Here is a 16,374-nt window from a genome sequence, read left to right on the forward strand (position 1 = left end):
AGCTGAAGGGGCTGCAACCCTATAGGTGGAACAACAATATGAACTAACCAGCACCCCCTGAGCACATGTCTCTAGCTGCATATGTAGCAGAAGATGGGCTAGTCAGCCATCATTGGGAAGAGAGGTCCCTTGGTCTTGCAAACTTTATATGCCCCAGTACAGGGGAACACCAGGGCCAAGAAGGGGGAGTGGGTGGGTAGGGGAGCGGGGAGGAGGGGGGAGGAGGGTATAGGGACTTTGGGGATAGCATTTAAAATGTAAATGAAGTAAATACCTAATAAAAATTGGAAAAAACCAAACAAACCAAGCAATACAAACGAAGACCCTGGACTATCTGACCTAGGGAGGCATTAGCTGATCAGCTATCTACATTCATAGAAAGATGAATGCATATATACATATTTTTGTTTTTTTCCTTTCTGAGACAGGGTCTCTTGTAGCCCTGTATGGTCTTGAAATCTTGAATTTCTGGATTTTGAGTCTTGAAGGCATGTATACCACCACACCCAGAATTAAATGTTTGTTTTTAAAACAAAGTAACAAATTGGGTGTGGTGGCTCATACTTGCAACACTAAGGCTCTAAGGTCACAGCCAGAGGAGTGCTGAGTTTGAGGTTTCCAAGCCAGATAGAGCTTCAGTGTAATACCATCTATAAAACCAGACAGACACATTAACAACAAAAAGGGAAAGGCTAAAAATAAAATTCCCAACTTACCGATAATGATAAACAGATTAAAGCCCTTTATTTATCTATAAAATTAAGAGACCTATGAAATTAAGAGGGCAGAAAAGTATTATTCAGGTGGGTTTGGTGGGCCCAAGTCTATCTTTCTAGCACTAGGGAGGGGAAGGGTAAGGCGGGAGGATCAGTAGTTCAAGGCCAGACTTGGCTTACCCTGTAGGCAGGAGGGAGGAAGGGAGGAGGAAGGAAGGGAGGAGGGAGGAGGGAAGCCTTGAAGTGGGAGCAGGGACTAAATCTTGAGACTCCAGCTACAGAGGGAACCCCAGGCTGAGGCAGGACAGAAGGCTGGAATGAAGCCTGGGCAGCACAGTGAGATCACGGCTCAAAAGAGGGAGTCTTTAAATGAGAGAAAGATCTGCCATGTTAGTGATCAGGAAAACAGACGTATGGAACAAGGTTTTCAAGCCTAAAGCAAAAGTCGACATATACAGTCAAGTGTGGTGGTGCAAGTGTGTAATACTAGTACTTGAGAGGTTGAGGCTGGAGAATAACCACAAGTTCAAGGCTAGCCTGGGCTACATGGTCAGGCCCACCAGGGCTGGTGAGATGGCTCAGTGGGTAAGAGCACCCGACTGCTCTTCCGAAGGTCCTGAGTCCAAATCCCAGCAACCACATGGTGGCTCACAACCATCTGTAACAAGATCTGACGCCCTCTTCTGGAGTGTCCGAAGACAGCTACAGTGTACTTACATATAATAAATAAATAAATCTTTTTTTTAAAAAAAAAAAAAAAAAAAGACTTAACCAAAACCAGTAACTCGACAGACACACAGGAAGAAATAGGTACCTCTGGAATTTCAGTAAGAGTGTGCCTCACCTTTCTAGCAATCAGCTGACTGAGTACAAGAAGTTAGGCAACAATCTGCTGACTCATACCAGGGAGATTTCAGTCTCAGCTCAGGAAAAGAACAATGTAACCAGTGAGGGTACAGCACACTTCTGGACCCAAATCAAAAGTAGAGACACTTACCCACAAGTCTGATGACCCAAGTCCAAACCACCATGCCAGCCACAATGACATCTCAACACTTCACAAAGCAGGCTTAAAGACAGCCTAGCACTAAACTCATAATAATAGAATCTAAAATAACTCCAAGATATACATCCCCTCTACTAACCTACTTCCTTCAGAGCCCATCACCACAATTCAAATAGCTCCAGGAGTATGAAACACTCAAGGCTAAGTTGACAAAACATTGGTGACCAATGAGTGTAGCATACAGCAAGTCCAGAATGGGGCCACAGGGAGAACTGCTTCATGTTATGAAACTTTGCAGAAGCCAGAAGTAAAACTAAAGCAAGGAGAAAGTAGCAACATAATAATAATGAAAACAGAAACAATGTAGATACTGCAGGCTGTTCAGAAAGTTCTGTATTAGCAGCCACAGCAAAAAAACACCAAAAGCAACATCACAGATAAGAATTACAAAAGCAGCAGGGCGTGGTGGCACACGCGGTCTTTAATCCCAGCACTCGGGAGGCAGAAGCAGGCGGATTTCTGAGTTCAAGGCCAGCCTGGTCTACAGAGTGAGTTCCAGGATAGCCAGGGCTATACAGAGAAACCCTATCTCAAAAAACCAAAAAAAAAAAACCAAAAAAACCTTACAAAAGCAGTACACCCAGGTCAGCTTGTGACTGGGGCTGCTCTTCCCAGGATGCAGGGAAAATCACAGGCTTCACTATCTCCACCGAAGCCCAGGAGACCCTGAAATGTGTGCTCTAGCAGCCAGGTCTGTCTGTCACACCCGCACTAACAAACACTGATTCAGATGAAGTGAACACAGTCAGCAGAGTTTCCCATATGTACTGAACACTGTCCACACTGCCCTTACTCTTATGGCACACTTAGAAATATATAAAATCACTCGTTTGCTTTTAGAGACATAAGCCTCACCATACAGCCTTGGCTGACCTTGAGCTGTGGACCAGGCTGGCCTAGAACTCACAGATGCACCTGCCTCTGCCTTCTGGGCACTGGGATTAAAGATATGAGTCACCACACCTGGCTACTTGCAATGCTAAATCTTCCTGCCCTTCTCTGTGACTCAGTCTGCTGCTGACCAATGACCACTGAGAACAGGCACAGGCTATGTGGAGCCCAGAGAGACCTGACACACAGCAGGAGAACCTCCCCTATTCAGCGTAAGGAAGGCATTGGAGCACTTGGCTAAGTACTGACCGTGGCTGGGAGGCAGCAGGCCACTTAGGTAGGGGAGGTAGGGGAGACTTGCTCTTCTCAGCTCGTCCAGCTTCTCCCGCAGCTTGCGCACCTGGCTGTCAGATCGGCTGACCTTCTGCCGAAGGCTCTTTAGTTCTCCATTCTTCTTCTCAACCTGCTCCCGCAGGCAGCATACCTGGCTCTTGTTCTGGCGAGCGGAGAAGCAGTAGGAGTGCAGGGAGTCGATGAGCTTGCAGGCCCCCGAGGCTGACAGAATGACCTCGTTGATGGACATGGGACTGGCATCACTATGCTCACTCTGCACGGCTTCTGCTGCTGGCTTAGGGGTTACATCAGTTGGAGGGGCGGAGGGGCTCTGGGAAGCCTTTTGAGGGGTTGCTGTAAGTGAGGAACTTGGGGGACTCTGGGCCACACTATTCCCACTGCACCTTGGCTCTAGATCTCTCTTCAGCCTCTTTCGGTCCATGGGCTCACGAGGGACAGACGGCCTCTCTCGAGTGTGCTTGGAAGAGAAACTATATGAATGAAGTGAGCCAATGAACTTGCAAGCTCCAGATCCCGGAGGTGTGAAGTCGTCCATAGAAATGCCGCTCTTGTCTGCCCCCTCAGCGTCGGCAGAGGAAGAGGCCTTCTGGTGGTCAGCCTCTGCAGTAGCCGCTTGCACCTCTTCCTGGCCTCCGGCCAATGGGGCAGCTGGGTCAGCTCCTGGAGTTTTTTCCAGAGACTGACCCTGCTTCTGGCCAACAGCACCTGGGGTGGCCTTGGGGGCTGCATCATCTTGTGGGGAAGCTCGCTTCAACTTTCGGGGCTCTGGCTTGGCCATCAAGTTATCACTTGAAGACAGTGAAGAGCCTATGGTTCCTTTCCCTGCTTCTGTGCTTGTGTGGCCCCTCACGGCCCCTGTGGTCTTTCTCCTAGCATGGCCATGTCCTCCAGCCCCCCTCTTCTTCTCTGACAGGTGGAAAATAGAGGGTACAGCCGTGGGCTTCAGCAGGCGATGCTGGTCCTCCAGCCTTTTGGAGAAGCTGTCTTTGGTAAAATGTTCACTACAGAGGAATGAATACTTAGTTGGGGTCCAATTATCCCTCTGAACAGCTTTTAACCACTGGATCAGTCGTTTGGAGTCCTTTAGGGGAAACCTTCAAAACAAATGACAAAGTACTTAGAAATATTGACATGCTTTCTTCTAAAACTATTATCAATAAAAGCAAATCAAGTATTTCTGCAAAGCAGTCAAACCTGTACTGATGTTATCTGCTTAGAACCTAATAAGGATTTCAGGACCATCTTGCAGGTCCTTATTGAAACGGAAAGGAAAATGTCCTAATGTATATATTTTAGGACCCTGAGTCTATCTATAGGGAATAAAGGATATTTGTTGGAGTGATTTTTTTTTTGTGTGTGTGTGTGTGTGTGCACTGTGTAAAGATTATCTTTGTATTATTAAAATGCTAATTTATGTGCAGGCAAAGATCTGATTACAGTCTGACTTTGGTATTGTCATTATTATGAAGCATGCCCTGCCTTAGTATTTTGTAAACATTGGTCTCCATAGTCTTCTGGTTGGTCAAATAAAGAGTTGAACAGCCAATAGCTGAGCTGGAGAGTAAAGGTGGGACTTCCAGGGTGAAATACATAGTCTCAAGCAGGAATGTGAAGTAGAGTCCCTGCCTGACACGGATGAAGAAGCAGATGCCAGGATGAGACTAAGATGGACAGGTAACGGGTCACGTGGCGGGATGTGGGCCAGGCCCAGTGTTGTTGGGTTGGAATAACTGAAAATCTGCCAGATAGAGTGCCCAAAGCTTATAATAATGAATATAAGTCTCTCTGTGTATCCTTATTCAGAGCAAGGGTAGGCATAGTAAGTCCATTAAGGTTACAGATATTACTCGCAGGTGTGGCAAACGACCCTGAGCACAAAGGATGGTCAGAGACAGCTGGTAGAATCCAGACAACAAAAAATAGCTTTCACGTCAGGCTGTGGTGGCGCACGCCTTTAATCCCAGTACTTGGGAGGCAGAGGCAGAGGCAGGCAGATTTCTGAGTTCAAGGCCAGCATGGTCTACAGAGTGAGTTCTAGGACAGCCAGGGCCATCCAGAGAAACACTGTCCCCCACCCCCTCACCCCACCCCCCCAAAAAAGAAAGAGCTTTCACCAGTGGACCACTGACCAAATCACCTGGTACCTGAAAAGTATGTTTCTGGGTGCTAAAACCCTAAAGAGAAGCCAGGCAAGAGAGCTGGGAGCAAGAGACCAGGAGATATCTGAGAGTCCCAGCTAAATACCAACCACGGCTGAGGCTCAAGTAGCTAAGGGTATAGGAAACAGCTTTAGTATAAAGACCCAAAAGCTCTAGCCAGGCCTAATGGTGCACAACTGTGACATCAGTTCCTCTGAGGTAGGATCCCACAGTTAACATCTATCTAGCTATAGAGTGAGTCCAAGGCCTATCTGGCAGAGTTCAGTGTCATCCTTAGCTATAGATAAGGCCAATCTCTGCTGAGATTTTTGTCTCAAAACAAGACAAACAGAAGGACAGATCAGGGAGCATAGCCTCCCGGTGAGAGTGCTTTGTATGCCTCGCCTAGGTAGTTCTCTTAGTAGCTGTGAAACTTCCTTTAGGAGCCTGGGTGAACCTTTGGGAAGTTATGCTGAATGAGCCAGTCATAGGGTAGGGTGGTAGTGTAAACCTTTAATCCTAGTGGTTGGGAGGCACAGGCAGGAGAGTTCAAGGTCAAGTGAGTTCCAGAACAGTCAGGGCTATGGAGACACTGACTCAAAACAAAAACATTCCAAGGCAGGGTGGTGGCGCACGCCTTTAATTCCAGCACTTGGGAGGCAGAGGCAGGTGGATTTCTGAGTGCGAGGCCAGCCTGGTCTACAAAGTGAGTTCCAGGACAGCCAGGGCTACACAGAGAAACCCTGTCTTGAAAAAAATCAAAGACAAACAAAAACAAAAACAAAACAAAACCCAAACCAGTTGTTTCTGGTGGCTCATGCCTGTATTTCCCGAGCTTTGGAGGCAAAGGAAGGACATCTACAAGACCTGCAGACTAAAACAATGAGATGTAGGCCAACAAGGCCATTCAATGAGATCTTGTCTCAACACACATACACAGAGACAAGCGCGTGTGCACACACACCAAAACACCCCAATGAGAAAAATGTTAAATTTTATGTAGTATTTTATGCTGTAAGAGGAAAACTGGAAAAAAATTAATGTTCAATAACATGCTTAGTAATTTCTTCCTTCATCTAATGAAGCTATTTAATGGTCACTTAAGGCAAGATCTGTGAGACCAAACTGACTACACAGGATAGGCTTTCTCAAGTGCTAAGAGCTCCACCTGAGTTTTTCCAGCCTCGAGGAACCTACTGTAGACCAAGAATGGCCCTAATAGGATGGATCTGGACGTTGTAAGCAATGTCATCTTCTAACCTTTATCAATGTTTAGTGAGCTAGATTTCTGGAGTTCCCCCGCCCCAATTTGGGCAATGTCTACCCACATACCATGTTAGAACGTGGGGAAGCCAACATCAGTCCTTGTAACACTGCCTCGTTTTCAAAATCTGTTAACAAAACTTCTTCTGGGGCATGTTCTAAATGAAATTGTTATGGAAACATTCTGGTTGACTTCTAAGATTGTTTAACGATACTAGGTTTTGTTTTGAACCAGGTAGTAAGGACTCTAGACTTAATGTAACCCTGTGAACTTTCAACAGATACCTGCCATTCCCATCTTTAAATTTTAACACCAAGTACTAAGAGGTGGCAGGATGTGCAAAGTGACTTTTAAGGCAGAGTCCCTTCGCTCGCTGTTCACTTCTGTTGGAAATTGCAGGAGAGGACCAACTGAAGGAGTCTCGAAAGCCTTTGGAAGGCGCGGCCCGCACAAGGGCCACCCGAGAACCCCCGGGAAAGCCCTTTCCACGGTCATCACCCGGGGCCTCTGTCAGAGTGCAGGATGCGGGAGGTGATCCGTGCCCGTGCCTGGGCCGCAGGACCCCATAGGAAAGCGATGAGGGCTATGGATGCAGGAAGTAGAGCTGCGTGCGCCGGGCCGCACTCCTGCCACACACCTCCAGGAGGGCTTGCCCCGCGGAGGCAAGAGTGGAGAACTACCCGAAAGCAAAGAGCAGGATTAACCTGAGAAGGCGCCCTTGCAGAATACTGAAATTGGCAGGGCCAGCCCAAATCAGTGCGACGCCCGTTGGTGGAGGTGGCGGAGGGGGCCTCCGGCCGCTCTGCCCGAAGCATGGCCGTGCTGGTCCCCAAAGCCGGCGGTCCAAGCCAAGGTCACAAAGCTCCACGACCCGTCCACCTCCCACAGTTGCCCTCGACTTGCCGACCCCCCACTCCCGGTCCCCGGAGCTCGCCCCGCCGCGCGGCCTCAGTTTCCCCGCGGGGCCCGGCCAGGGCGGGGGCGTGGCGGACCCGGAGGCGGGCCGCGTACCTGTGGAAGGAGACAGCGCGTTTCTCGCCCTTGCCCTGCCTGTTGGAACAGTTCACGGCCGCGCAGCAGATCACCATTGCGGGCCTCGGTCGTGAGCGCCGCCAGGCTCCGATCCTTGCCGCCCGCCCGCTGGCCCGACCCGCCCCGAGGGAGCGCGGCGACACAGCTCGGGACGTGGGCCGCGGCCGAGCCGTACGGCAAGATGGCTGCGCGCTGCCGCCCGCACCACCACGCTGCGCTCGGGCCGCCCGGCCACGGCGCCGGCGTCGCGGCCGCAGCGGGCGGTGAGTCCGTACCGAGACATGCGCGGGTGGCTGTCTGTACGGAAAGATGGCGGCGCCGGAGGAGGAGCGCAGCTCGGGCCGGCTCCCGGGGGCTCCGAAGCGGCGGCGCGGGCCGGGGGGCGGGGCGGCCGCGTCCGGTTAGGAACCACACGCGCCGAGGCCCCGCCCCGCGCGCGCCCACCGCCGTACGGCGAGATGGCGACGCCCGCGCTTCCGCTGCGCCGCGCTTGGCTACCGCGGCTTCCCGTCGCCGTGTCGCGCAGTAGTCCGTCGGAGCGACGGCACGGTCAGTCGGCGGCCGGACAGGGAAGATGGACGCAGGTGAGGAGGGCGGGCGCCTGCCCCGTCGCGGGCGGGCTCCCGTAGCCGCCCGATGGGGCGGAGGCCGGTGTGTCGGGCAGGGCGGGCCGCGCCTCCCCGCAGCGCTCCGTCCCCGGTTCGCGGGACCACTCGTCGGCGCCACGGCCTCCGGCGCCTGGCCGCGGCCCTCCGGGAGCGTCCCAGCCTGTGGGTTCGCGGCTGCGGGCGTGAGGGCAGGGAGTCTGAGGGGACGCATCAGGACGCGGGCACCCTGGTGCCCAGGGAGGGCCCGTGCGCCGCGGGGCTGGGCCTTGCCGTGTCCGGTGGAGAGCCGACCTCTTTTAACTTCTGTCAAGTTGTTGGCCGCTGGTCCAGCTACCACAGCATGCACATCTTTTGTCTTTGAAGTTCAATAACCTGTGTCAGTGAGCCCCGCTCCTGTTCTGACAGCGGATCGGTCACATGCTACTTCTTGGGGTCCTGATACTGGGTTAAGTGCGGGTGGGTTATGTTTGTTTGTTTGTTTAGTTTTCTTCTTTAACTGACTCTTGCTTCCAAAGCTGGAGAGTGCTGTTCTTTGTCTATGTTGGCCAGGTGTCTGAGAGATGGAAATCTATTAAATACGTTGTTGGCTAAAATTCCCCACCCCACCCCCGACAGAGTTTCTCTCATCCCCCTCAGCAGCTTTAGCGTTTTCGGTTGTCTTGTCTTGTCTTTCCTTTTCTTTTCTTTTCTTTTCTTTTCTTTTCTTTTCTTTCTTTAAGAGCGACCTGCCTTCAAGAATTCAGTCCTTTGTGAAGGAGTCCTGCTACCTGATTTCGTTGTACTTGTCTTGAGTGGCGTTGCTTTTGATGTTTTTCTTCTGACAGCCGTGTTATAGATGTAGTCTGCTCTTACCTGGGATGCCTACAGTTAATACACATTTCAGTAGTTTATGGCATCCGTAGCTGGAGGAAGCAGGCACCTTGACTTCCCAAGATGCATGAGCCAGGTGTATATTTTGTGAAGATAATTTTTTTTTTTTTTTTAGAATGAATAACTGAAACTGCCACACCACAGTGCTTGCTGGAGGTGTGGAATGGGATAATACAATGAATTATTTAATTATCCTCTCCCCCACTTTTTTTTTTTAAAGACAAGGGCCTCACTGTTTAGTCTTGTCTGATATGTAGACGATACCAACCCAAGACTCACAGAAATATATCTACCTGCTTGTACATCCCCAGTGCTGCCATTAAGTGGTTTAATGCTGCTGTGAGATCAAACTCAAAAGACATCTGTGTTTGAAGACTTGTGTTAATGCTGATAAAACAATTTTATTTTTTTTTTACAGCATGATGGTGCAGTTTTTCTCCTGATATAATTCTGGATGGCCTTTTATGATCTACCCTCTGATCTCCCACCACCCTTATACTATTGCTTCTGGTTGTTCTTATAATTGTGTATTCTGTGTTTCTCTCTCTCTCTCTCTCTCTCTCTCTCTCTCTCTCTCTCTCTGCTGGGTCTCTCCACAAAACCCTCACTGTCCTAGAACTCAGGATGTAGATCAGGCTGGCCTTGAAGTGCTGGGCTTAAAAGTGTGAGCCATCCTGCCCCACCTACCTTGACCTTTTTATAAACCACATTTGTTATTGGGTGTCAGGAGTTGTAATCTAGACATTGGACTAGAAAAATGGACAAAGGTAAAGAAATGTTGTCTGAGGCCCCTGACATTCTCTACAGGAGACCAGAAGTATATAGGCCTGGATGATGCATATATGGGAGAGTGATGTGGGCCAGGTTATAGGGGACTGGAACTGTAGCAGATGGACAAGAAAAATATCACTTTGGAAGCATATTTAAAATTTTTTAAAGATAATTCATTATTTTCCCCTTCCCCCTCTCCCTTCCATCCCATCTTAAGTACACCTACCCTTTGCTCTCTGATTGGACATTCTTGTCGAGACTAAACCAAAGCAAAGCAGCATGGCGGTCCATGCCCCTGGAGTTCAGTGAGCTGGAGGACTGGAGGGATGGGTCAGTGGTTAAACTAACTTGCTGGTCTTCTAGAAGACTACTTCAGTTCCTAGTACCTATGCTAGGTAGCCCATAACCCCCGGGACTCTAGTCCAGGGGACCCCTGGCCTAAGGCACCTACTCACATGCAGACACATGCCTACAGGGTTGGTTGGTTTTGGAGATGGGTTTCTCTGTGTAGCCCTGGCTGTCTTAGAGCTCACTCTGTAGGTCAGGCTGGCCTTGAACTCAGAGAGCTGCTTGCCCTGCCTCAGTACTGAGATTAAAGTCATGTGCTACCTCCCTCCTCCCACACCCAGTTTAGGGTTTTTTGTTTGTTTGTTTAAGTGAAAAGATGGTGAAAGATGTTTTAGGTTCAGTCATGAATCCTTGCTGGGTCACTGTGAGTTTATTTTGAGTTTGACTCAGAGGTTTTGAGGTAAGTATGTGAAATTTAACAGAGTTGCACTTGCTCTGGGATTAAAAAAAAACAACAAACATTTTTTATATAATTTGTATTTATCTTTTGAGATTAAAATATAATTACATCAATTTTTTCCTTTCCCCTTTCTTCTTCCAGCCCCTCCCATACATTTCCTCCTTGCACTGTGTGCATGTGTCTGTATTCCTTAGTATATAAATAAAACCTGCTTAGTCTGTATCTTGTTATTTGCTTGTGCATGATTTCAGGGAGCATGTTTGATACTGGGGAGGCTCGTCAAAGGAAGACTTTCTCCTGCTCTCACCGGTCCTGGGTTGGGGCCTATTGAGAGTTCCCCCTCCATGTTAGCATGCCTGTTGCTGTTGTCTTTGTTCAGGTCTTGTTTAGCAGTTATGATAATTGGATTCCGGGTAGCTTCTCTGTTATTCTAAGAGATGTGATCTCTCAGCAAACTTCCCATTCTTATGACTTAAGAGTTTTTGGCCCTGCCCTGCCCCGCCTTCCCCCATAGTCCCTGAGCTAAATTGCAGGAGTTCTGTTGAAGATGTAACAGCTGGGGATGGGCACCACATGGTCACTTGTTCTCTGCATTTTGGCCAGTTTGTTCTTTTGTAATGGTTTCCGTGTGTTGCAAAGAGAGGTTCCCTTGTTGAGGAATGAGATCTACACTTATCTGTGGATATATGGGCAAATATTTGGACTGTAGTTAGGAGTTATACTGGTGTAGTGAAGTAACGATTATAGGTTCTCCAGAACCCATGGTGTTAGCTCCAGCCAGGTAGATGAATGGCTAGGTTTCCAGTCCCAGGCATGAGTTCCCTCTTACTGAGCAGGTGTGTGTGTGTGTGTGTGTGTGTGTGTGTGTGTGTGTGTGTGTGTGTGTGTGTGTATGAATGTGTGAGTGTGTGTGAATGTGTGAGTATGTGTGTGTGGTGCACATGCACACATGCAGTAGCAAGAGTGAAAGTCCGAGGATAAGTCCTCNATAGGTTCTCCAGAACCCATGGTGTTAGCTCCAGCCAGGTAGATGAATGGCTAGGTTTCCAGTCCCAGGCATGAGTTCCCTCTTACTGAGCAGGTTTGTGTGTGTGTGTGTGTGTGTGTGTGTGTGTGTGTGTATGTGTGTGTGTATGAATGAATGTGTGAGTGTGTGTGAATGTGTGAGTATGTGTGTGTGGTGCACATGCACACATGCAGTAGCAAGAGTGAAAGTCCGAGGATAAGTCCTCTTTCTACCATGTGGGATCGAGCTCAGGTATCAGGCAGGAGCTTAACCATCTTGCTGGCCTTGTTCTGTCTTTTTTTGTTGAGAGTGCACTGAAGAGGGATGAAGCCCGAAGAAACATAAGGTAAGGTAAGAGCCTACTTCAATAAGACATGTAGAGAGATGCTGTGAACTTGGAGATCTTAGATTCTAGATGTGTGATGAAGGTCAAGACAGCAGATTTTATTTGCAAGTTGGAAGTTAAGAGGAGTGGAATGGTTGGGCGTGGTGGCGCATGCCTTTAGTGCCAGCACTTGGGAGGCAAAGGCAGGAAGATTTCTGAGTTTGAGGTCAGCCTGGTCTACAGAGTGAGTTCCAGGACAACCAGGGCTACACAGAGAAACCCTGTCTGGAAAAGAGGAGTGGAATGACACTGGGTTTTACTCTACACGCTAAGGAAATTGGATGAGGGCGGGCATGCTTGGTAGAGACTTGATTTTGGTTTTGCTGAGTGTGAGGTGTGTAGCTGGTCTTTGCTGTTTTGTGGGTTCATCTCTCTCACCCTTCTCCACCTCTTCTCTTCCACCCTTTCAATCTCCTAATACTATATAGGAGAGGAAAAAGGATGGGGGAGGGAAGAGCCCTTGAATAAAGTCAGGGTAGAAAAGTGGCACCATTGTCATTAGACTGCTTCCTGCTGAGTGGGAGTTTTTTGGGGTGAGTTTGATCTTTACCATCAGGATATCTAATTTCTTGTTTCTTCTTTGACTACTTAGCAAACTTAGACCAACAACAACAACCAGCAACTCACCATACCTCTCTGGGGCCCTAGCATTTATATACCCTCTGAAAAGTTCCTAGAAATCCAAATGTCACACAGTTGTAGAAATTATCTGCAGTGGCAAAACTATGCTCCTGCGAGAGCATGAGGCAAATCATAGTCAGCTATTATGAGTAGACCGAAGCAGCCTCAATTCCACACCTTGGATTAACGAAAATGTTCTTACGATAGTTATATGTTTTTGTTTTTGTTTTTTTTAAAGAAACCAAAGTTCTCACTACAGAAGTTCTGGTTAGATGACCAAGTAGCCTTGTTAAGGTGCCATTGGATAGTCTTGGAGCTAAAGGAAAAAGAAAGCTGAAGCAGAAAGCTGTTACCAGATAAAATTGTCCAGGGTCTGAATGTAAATGGGGAATAAGAGAGGTCAGGTAGGGAGCATGTCCAAGGCCTTGAGTTCCATCCCCCTCATAAAAGGGAGAGGGCGGTGGTGGGGGTGAAGCTTAGTTGGTAGAGTGTTTGCCTACTATTCACAAAGTCTTTGGTTAATCCCTAGCATTCAGTGCACTTTCCCAGAGATGCTGTCAGGCAGAGAAGTTCAAGGTCATCCTTGATTACCTCGGGAGTTCTAGACCAATCTGAAATGCCCCAAAACCTTTGTGCCAGGTATAGTAGTGTGTGCCTGTAATCCCAGTACTTAAAAAGCTGGGGCAGGATTTGAGACCAGCCTGAAGTCTGCTGAGATCCTATCTTAAAAACTGGATATGGTGACTCATGCCTATAATCCCACAACTGAGGAGGCCTAGACAAGAGATTTTTCACTAGTTTGAGGCCAGCCTGCATTACTTAGTTCCAGGTTAATTTGAGTTACAGTACGAGACCTTGTCTCAGCAAAACAAAGCCCATGGCTTCTCTAGTGGCCCAAGCCTGTAATCCTAGCTTCTTAGGGGACTAAGGCTGTCACAACCCACCAGCTTCCTAATAGTCATAGAGAGACTTGTATTTATTTAGTAAGCTTAGGCCTTAGCTGGCTACCTCTTAGCTAGCTTTTCTCATTTCAATTAACCCGTTTCTAATCTACATGACCCGTTACTTCTCTATTCAGTCCTGGTACCTGTTGCTCCCTCCTTGAATCTATGATGCCTGATTCTTTCCCAGAGTTCCTATCTCTGCATGGAAGACCTGCCTATCCTCTCCTGCTCAGCTATTGGCCATTCAGCTCTTTATTAAACCAATCAGAAAATGCTTAGGCAGATGAGAAAGGACAGAGACGCAGCTTCACGAGTGTATGAAAAGATTATCCCAAATCAGGAGGATCACAAATTCAAGTCCATCTTGGGCTGCAAAATGTTTAAGACTAGCTTGTTGTATCATATTTATTTATATACATTTTTATTGGATATTTTCTTTATTTACATTTCAAGTGTTATCCCCTTACTTGATTCCCCAGCCCACCCCACCCCCGTCCCAGTAACCCTCTATCCCATCCCCTCTCCCCCTGCCTCCATGAGAGTGTTCCTCCACCCACTCCCTTTTCCCCAGCCTTGATACCCCTACACTTGGACATCTATCCAGCCTTCGTAGGACCAAGGGCCTCTCCTCCCATTGATGCCTTACAAGACCGTCCTCTGCTACATATGCAGCTGGAGCCATGTGTACTTATTGGTGTATCATTTAATAATGCTATTAAGGGCTGGTGAGATGGCTCAGCGGGTAAGAGCACCTGACTGTTCTTCCAAAGGTGCAGAGTTCAAATCCCAGCAACCACATGGTGGCTCACAACCATCCTTAACGAGATCTGACTCCCTCTTCTGTGGTGTCTGAGGACAGCTACAGTGTACTTACATATAATAAATAAATCTTTAGGAAAAAAAACTCTTCTATTAATGTTATTAATTCTTCTTTTGACCTGGCCAGCCTCCCAATAATTGAGTCAGAATCCTATCGATTTATTTAATCAGTTTTAGCATAAATACTGGGCGATTACCCCTAAACTATTATTCTATGCTAGACTGGCTAATTCCTAGCTGCGCTCCCCAAGTTACTTGTTCACCCAGTTTTTATGCTCTATCAATCTATCCTGAGGGTCCACTTCTCTTGGCCGTGTGCCCCTGGTCCATCCCATCTAATACAGACCTCCTGCTTTCTCTTCTCTCCCCCTCCCTACAACCCCTAGCCTGATAACTGAAACCCCACCTACCTCTATTCTCTCCAGTAAGTGGCTGCCAGCCACTGTTATTAACCAGTCAGAGAAGATTGGTGAGCAGAACTTATATAACATCTTTGGTATCCCTGAGAATGTGTGCCTTGGGACTTGGGGGCCAATGGTTAGCATTTGAATACATAGCAGCATCAGACAAACCCCTAACACTAGCTAGCATGAGCTAACCTTTTTCTTCCAAAATAAAGAGTAAAATAAGAGTTAGAGATGTGCAGGACATGGTGGTGCACACCTTTATTCCCAGCACTCGGGAGGCAGCGGCAGGCAGATTAGTGAGTTCCAGGACAGCCAGGGCTATACAGAGAAACCCTGTCTCGAAAAACCAGGAGGAAAAAAAAAAGGAGTTAGAGATGTACCTCAGTGATAGAATGTCTACTTAGCATGTATGAGGCACCAAATTCAATCTCCAGCACTGTAAAACACAGACAGCAGAAAAAAAACAAAACAAAACAGATTTTTTTTGTTAAACCACCATCACATTAAAAGAGTTTTATGAAATTACTTTGAGGGGCTGGAGAGATGGCTTAGCAGTTAAGAGAACTTGATGTTAGTTCCTGGCACCCAGCCTTCTGTAACGCAAGCTCCAGATCTCATGCCTTCTTCTGGCCTCTGTAGGCACTGACATGCTTGCATGCATGTGTACACACATACACACACACTTTCTAAAAATTATCTCCTGACTGTGTATGAAGTGTATAGATGAAGCCTAAATAAGTTTCATACTTTTATTTGGGTCATAGTGCTTTTTCTAATGAGATCTTGTGATGTATATGCAAATATCCCCAAATTTAAAATCCTTCTGTTCCAGTTAATGGAGGCTAACTTTGAAGTTATCCTTTTGTCAGATTATAGACTGGGATTATAAATGGTTCACCCATAAACCCAATTAATGTGGCATTAGAGATTGAACTGAAGGCTTTCTGTAAACTATGTAAGCATTCTCCTAACTGAGCTATGTCCCCAGCCTCCTAGTACTAGATTTTGATGTAGACATTCTGTCTAGTGTGTATACTAAAGTGGAGTGCTTTGTGGCAGCTAAATTTTTTTTAAATTTCTTTACATGAAAACTATTATCTTTTTTCTTTTTGCAATAATCTGAACTCTATGGATCTTTTTTTTTTATTATTATTTATATGAGTAAGCTGTAGCTGTCTTCACACACATCAGAAGGTGGCATTGGATCCCATTATAGATGGTTGTGAGTCACCATGTGGTTGCTGGGAATTGAACTCGAGCTCTGGAAGAGCAGTCAGTGCTCTTAACCATCTTAAGCCATCTCTCCAACCCTGAAAACCATTATCTTAGTCCTAAGACGTTTTCAAAGGAATGAAAGGCTCCTAGTAGGGACTTGCTGTATATCCCAGGCTAGCCTCAAACTCAAGATCATCTTTCTTCAGACTCTCAAGTAATGGAAGTAAAATGTAAGAATGAGATGGTTTATTTATTTTATGTATGGGTACACTGTAGCTGTCTTCTTCAGAAACACCAGAAGAGGGCATCTGACCCCATTACAGATGGTTGTGAGCCACCATGTGGATGCTGGGAATTGAACTCTGGATCTATGGAAGAACCAGTCAGTGCTCTTAACCTCTGAGCCATCTCTCCAGCACCTACTGTAATCTTTTTTAAAGAGACTTACTGGCTGTATGTTTTTGTGATTCTTCCTGCTTGAATGACAGTGTAATTTGTGGTTAAGTAAAAAGGTTAGTTCCATTTACTGAATATAATTTCCTATTTTTCTGACTGTCGGATAAACTATTAAATCATAGT

General features: G+C 47.3%; 2 protein-coding genes across 2 annotated transcripts in view; one reads left to right on the forward strand and one right to left on the reverse strand.

Moving 5' to 3' along the window:
* Thap4 (THAP domain containing 4) overlaps positions 1-7,601 on the reverse strand; it is a 47,487-nt gene extending 39,886 nt beyond the window's left edge. The window contains exons 1-2 of the mRNA XM_021198225.2: positions 7,381-7,601; positions 2,923-4,061 (exon numbers count right to left, since the gene is read on the reverse strand). Of these exons, the coding sequence (XP_021053884.1) occupies positions 2,923-4,061; positions 7,381-7,457 (1,216 nt within the window). The 5' untranslated portion in view covers positions 7,458-7,601. The remainder of the gene's footprint in view (positions 1-2,922; positions 4,062-7,380) is intronic.
* A 234-nt stretch (positions 7,602-7,835) lies between these two features.
* Positions 7,836-16,374, forward strand: part of Atg4b (autophagy related 4B cysteine peptidase) — a 30,100-nt gene continuing 21,561 nt past the window's right edge. Inside the window, exon 1 of the mRNA XM_021197365.1 lies at positions 7,836-7,985. Within this exon, the coding sequence (XP_021053024.1) occupies positions 7,976-7,985 (10 nt within the window). The 5' untranslated portion in view covers positions 7,836-7,975. The remainder of the gene's footprint in view (positions 7,986-16,374) is intronic.

Source organism: Mus pahari, chromosome 5 (assembly GCF_900095145.1).
Source record: "Mus pahari chromosome 5, PAHARI_EIJ_v1.1, whole genome shotgun sequence".
Classification (NCBI taxonomy): Eukaryota; Metazoa; Chordata; class Mammalia; order Rodentia; family Muridae; genus Mus; species Mus pahari.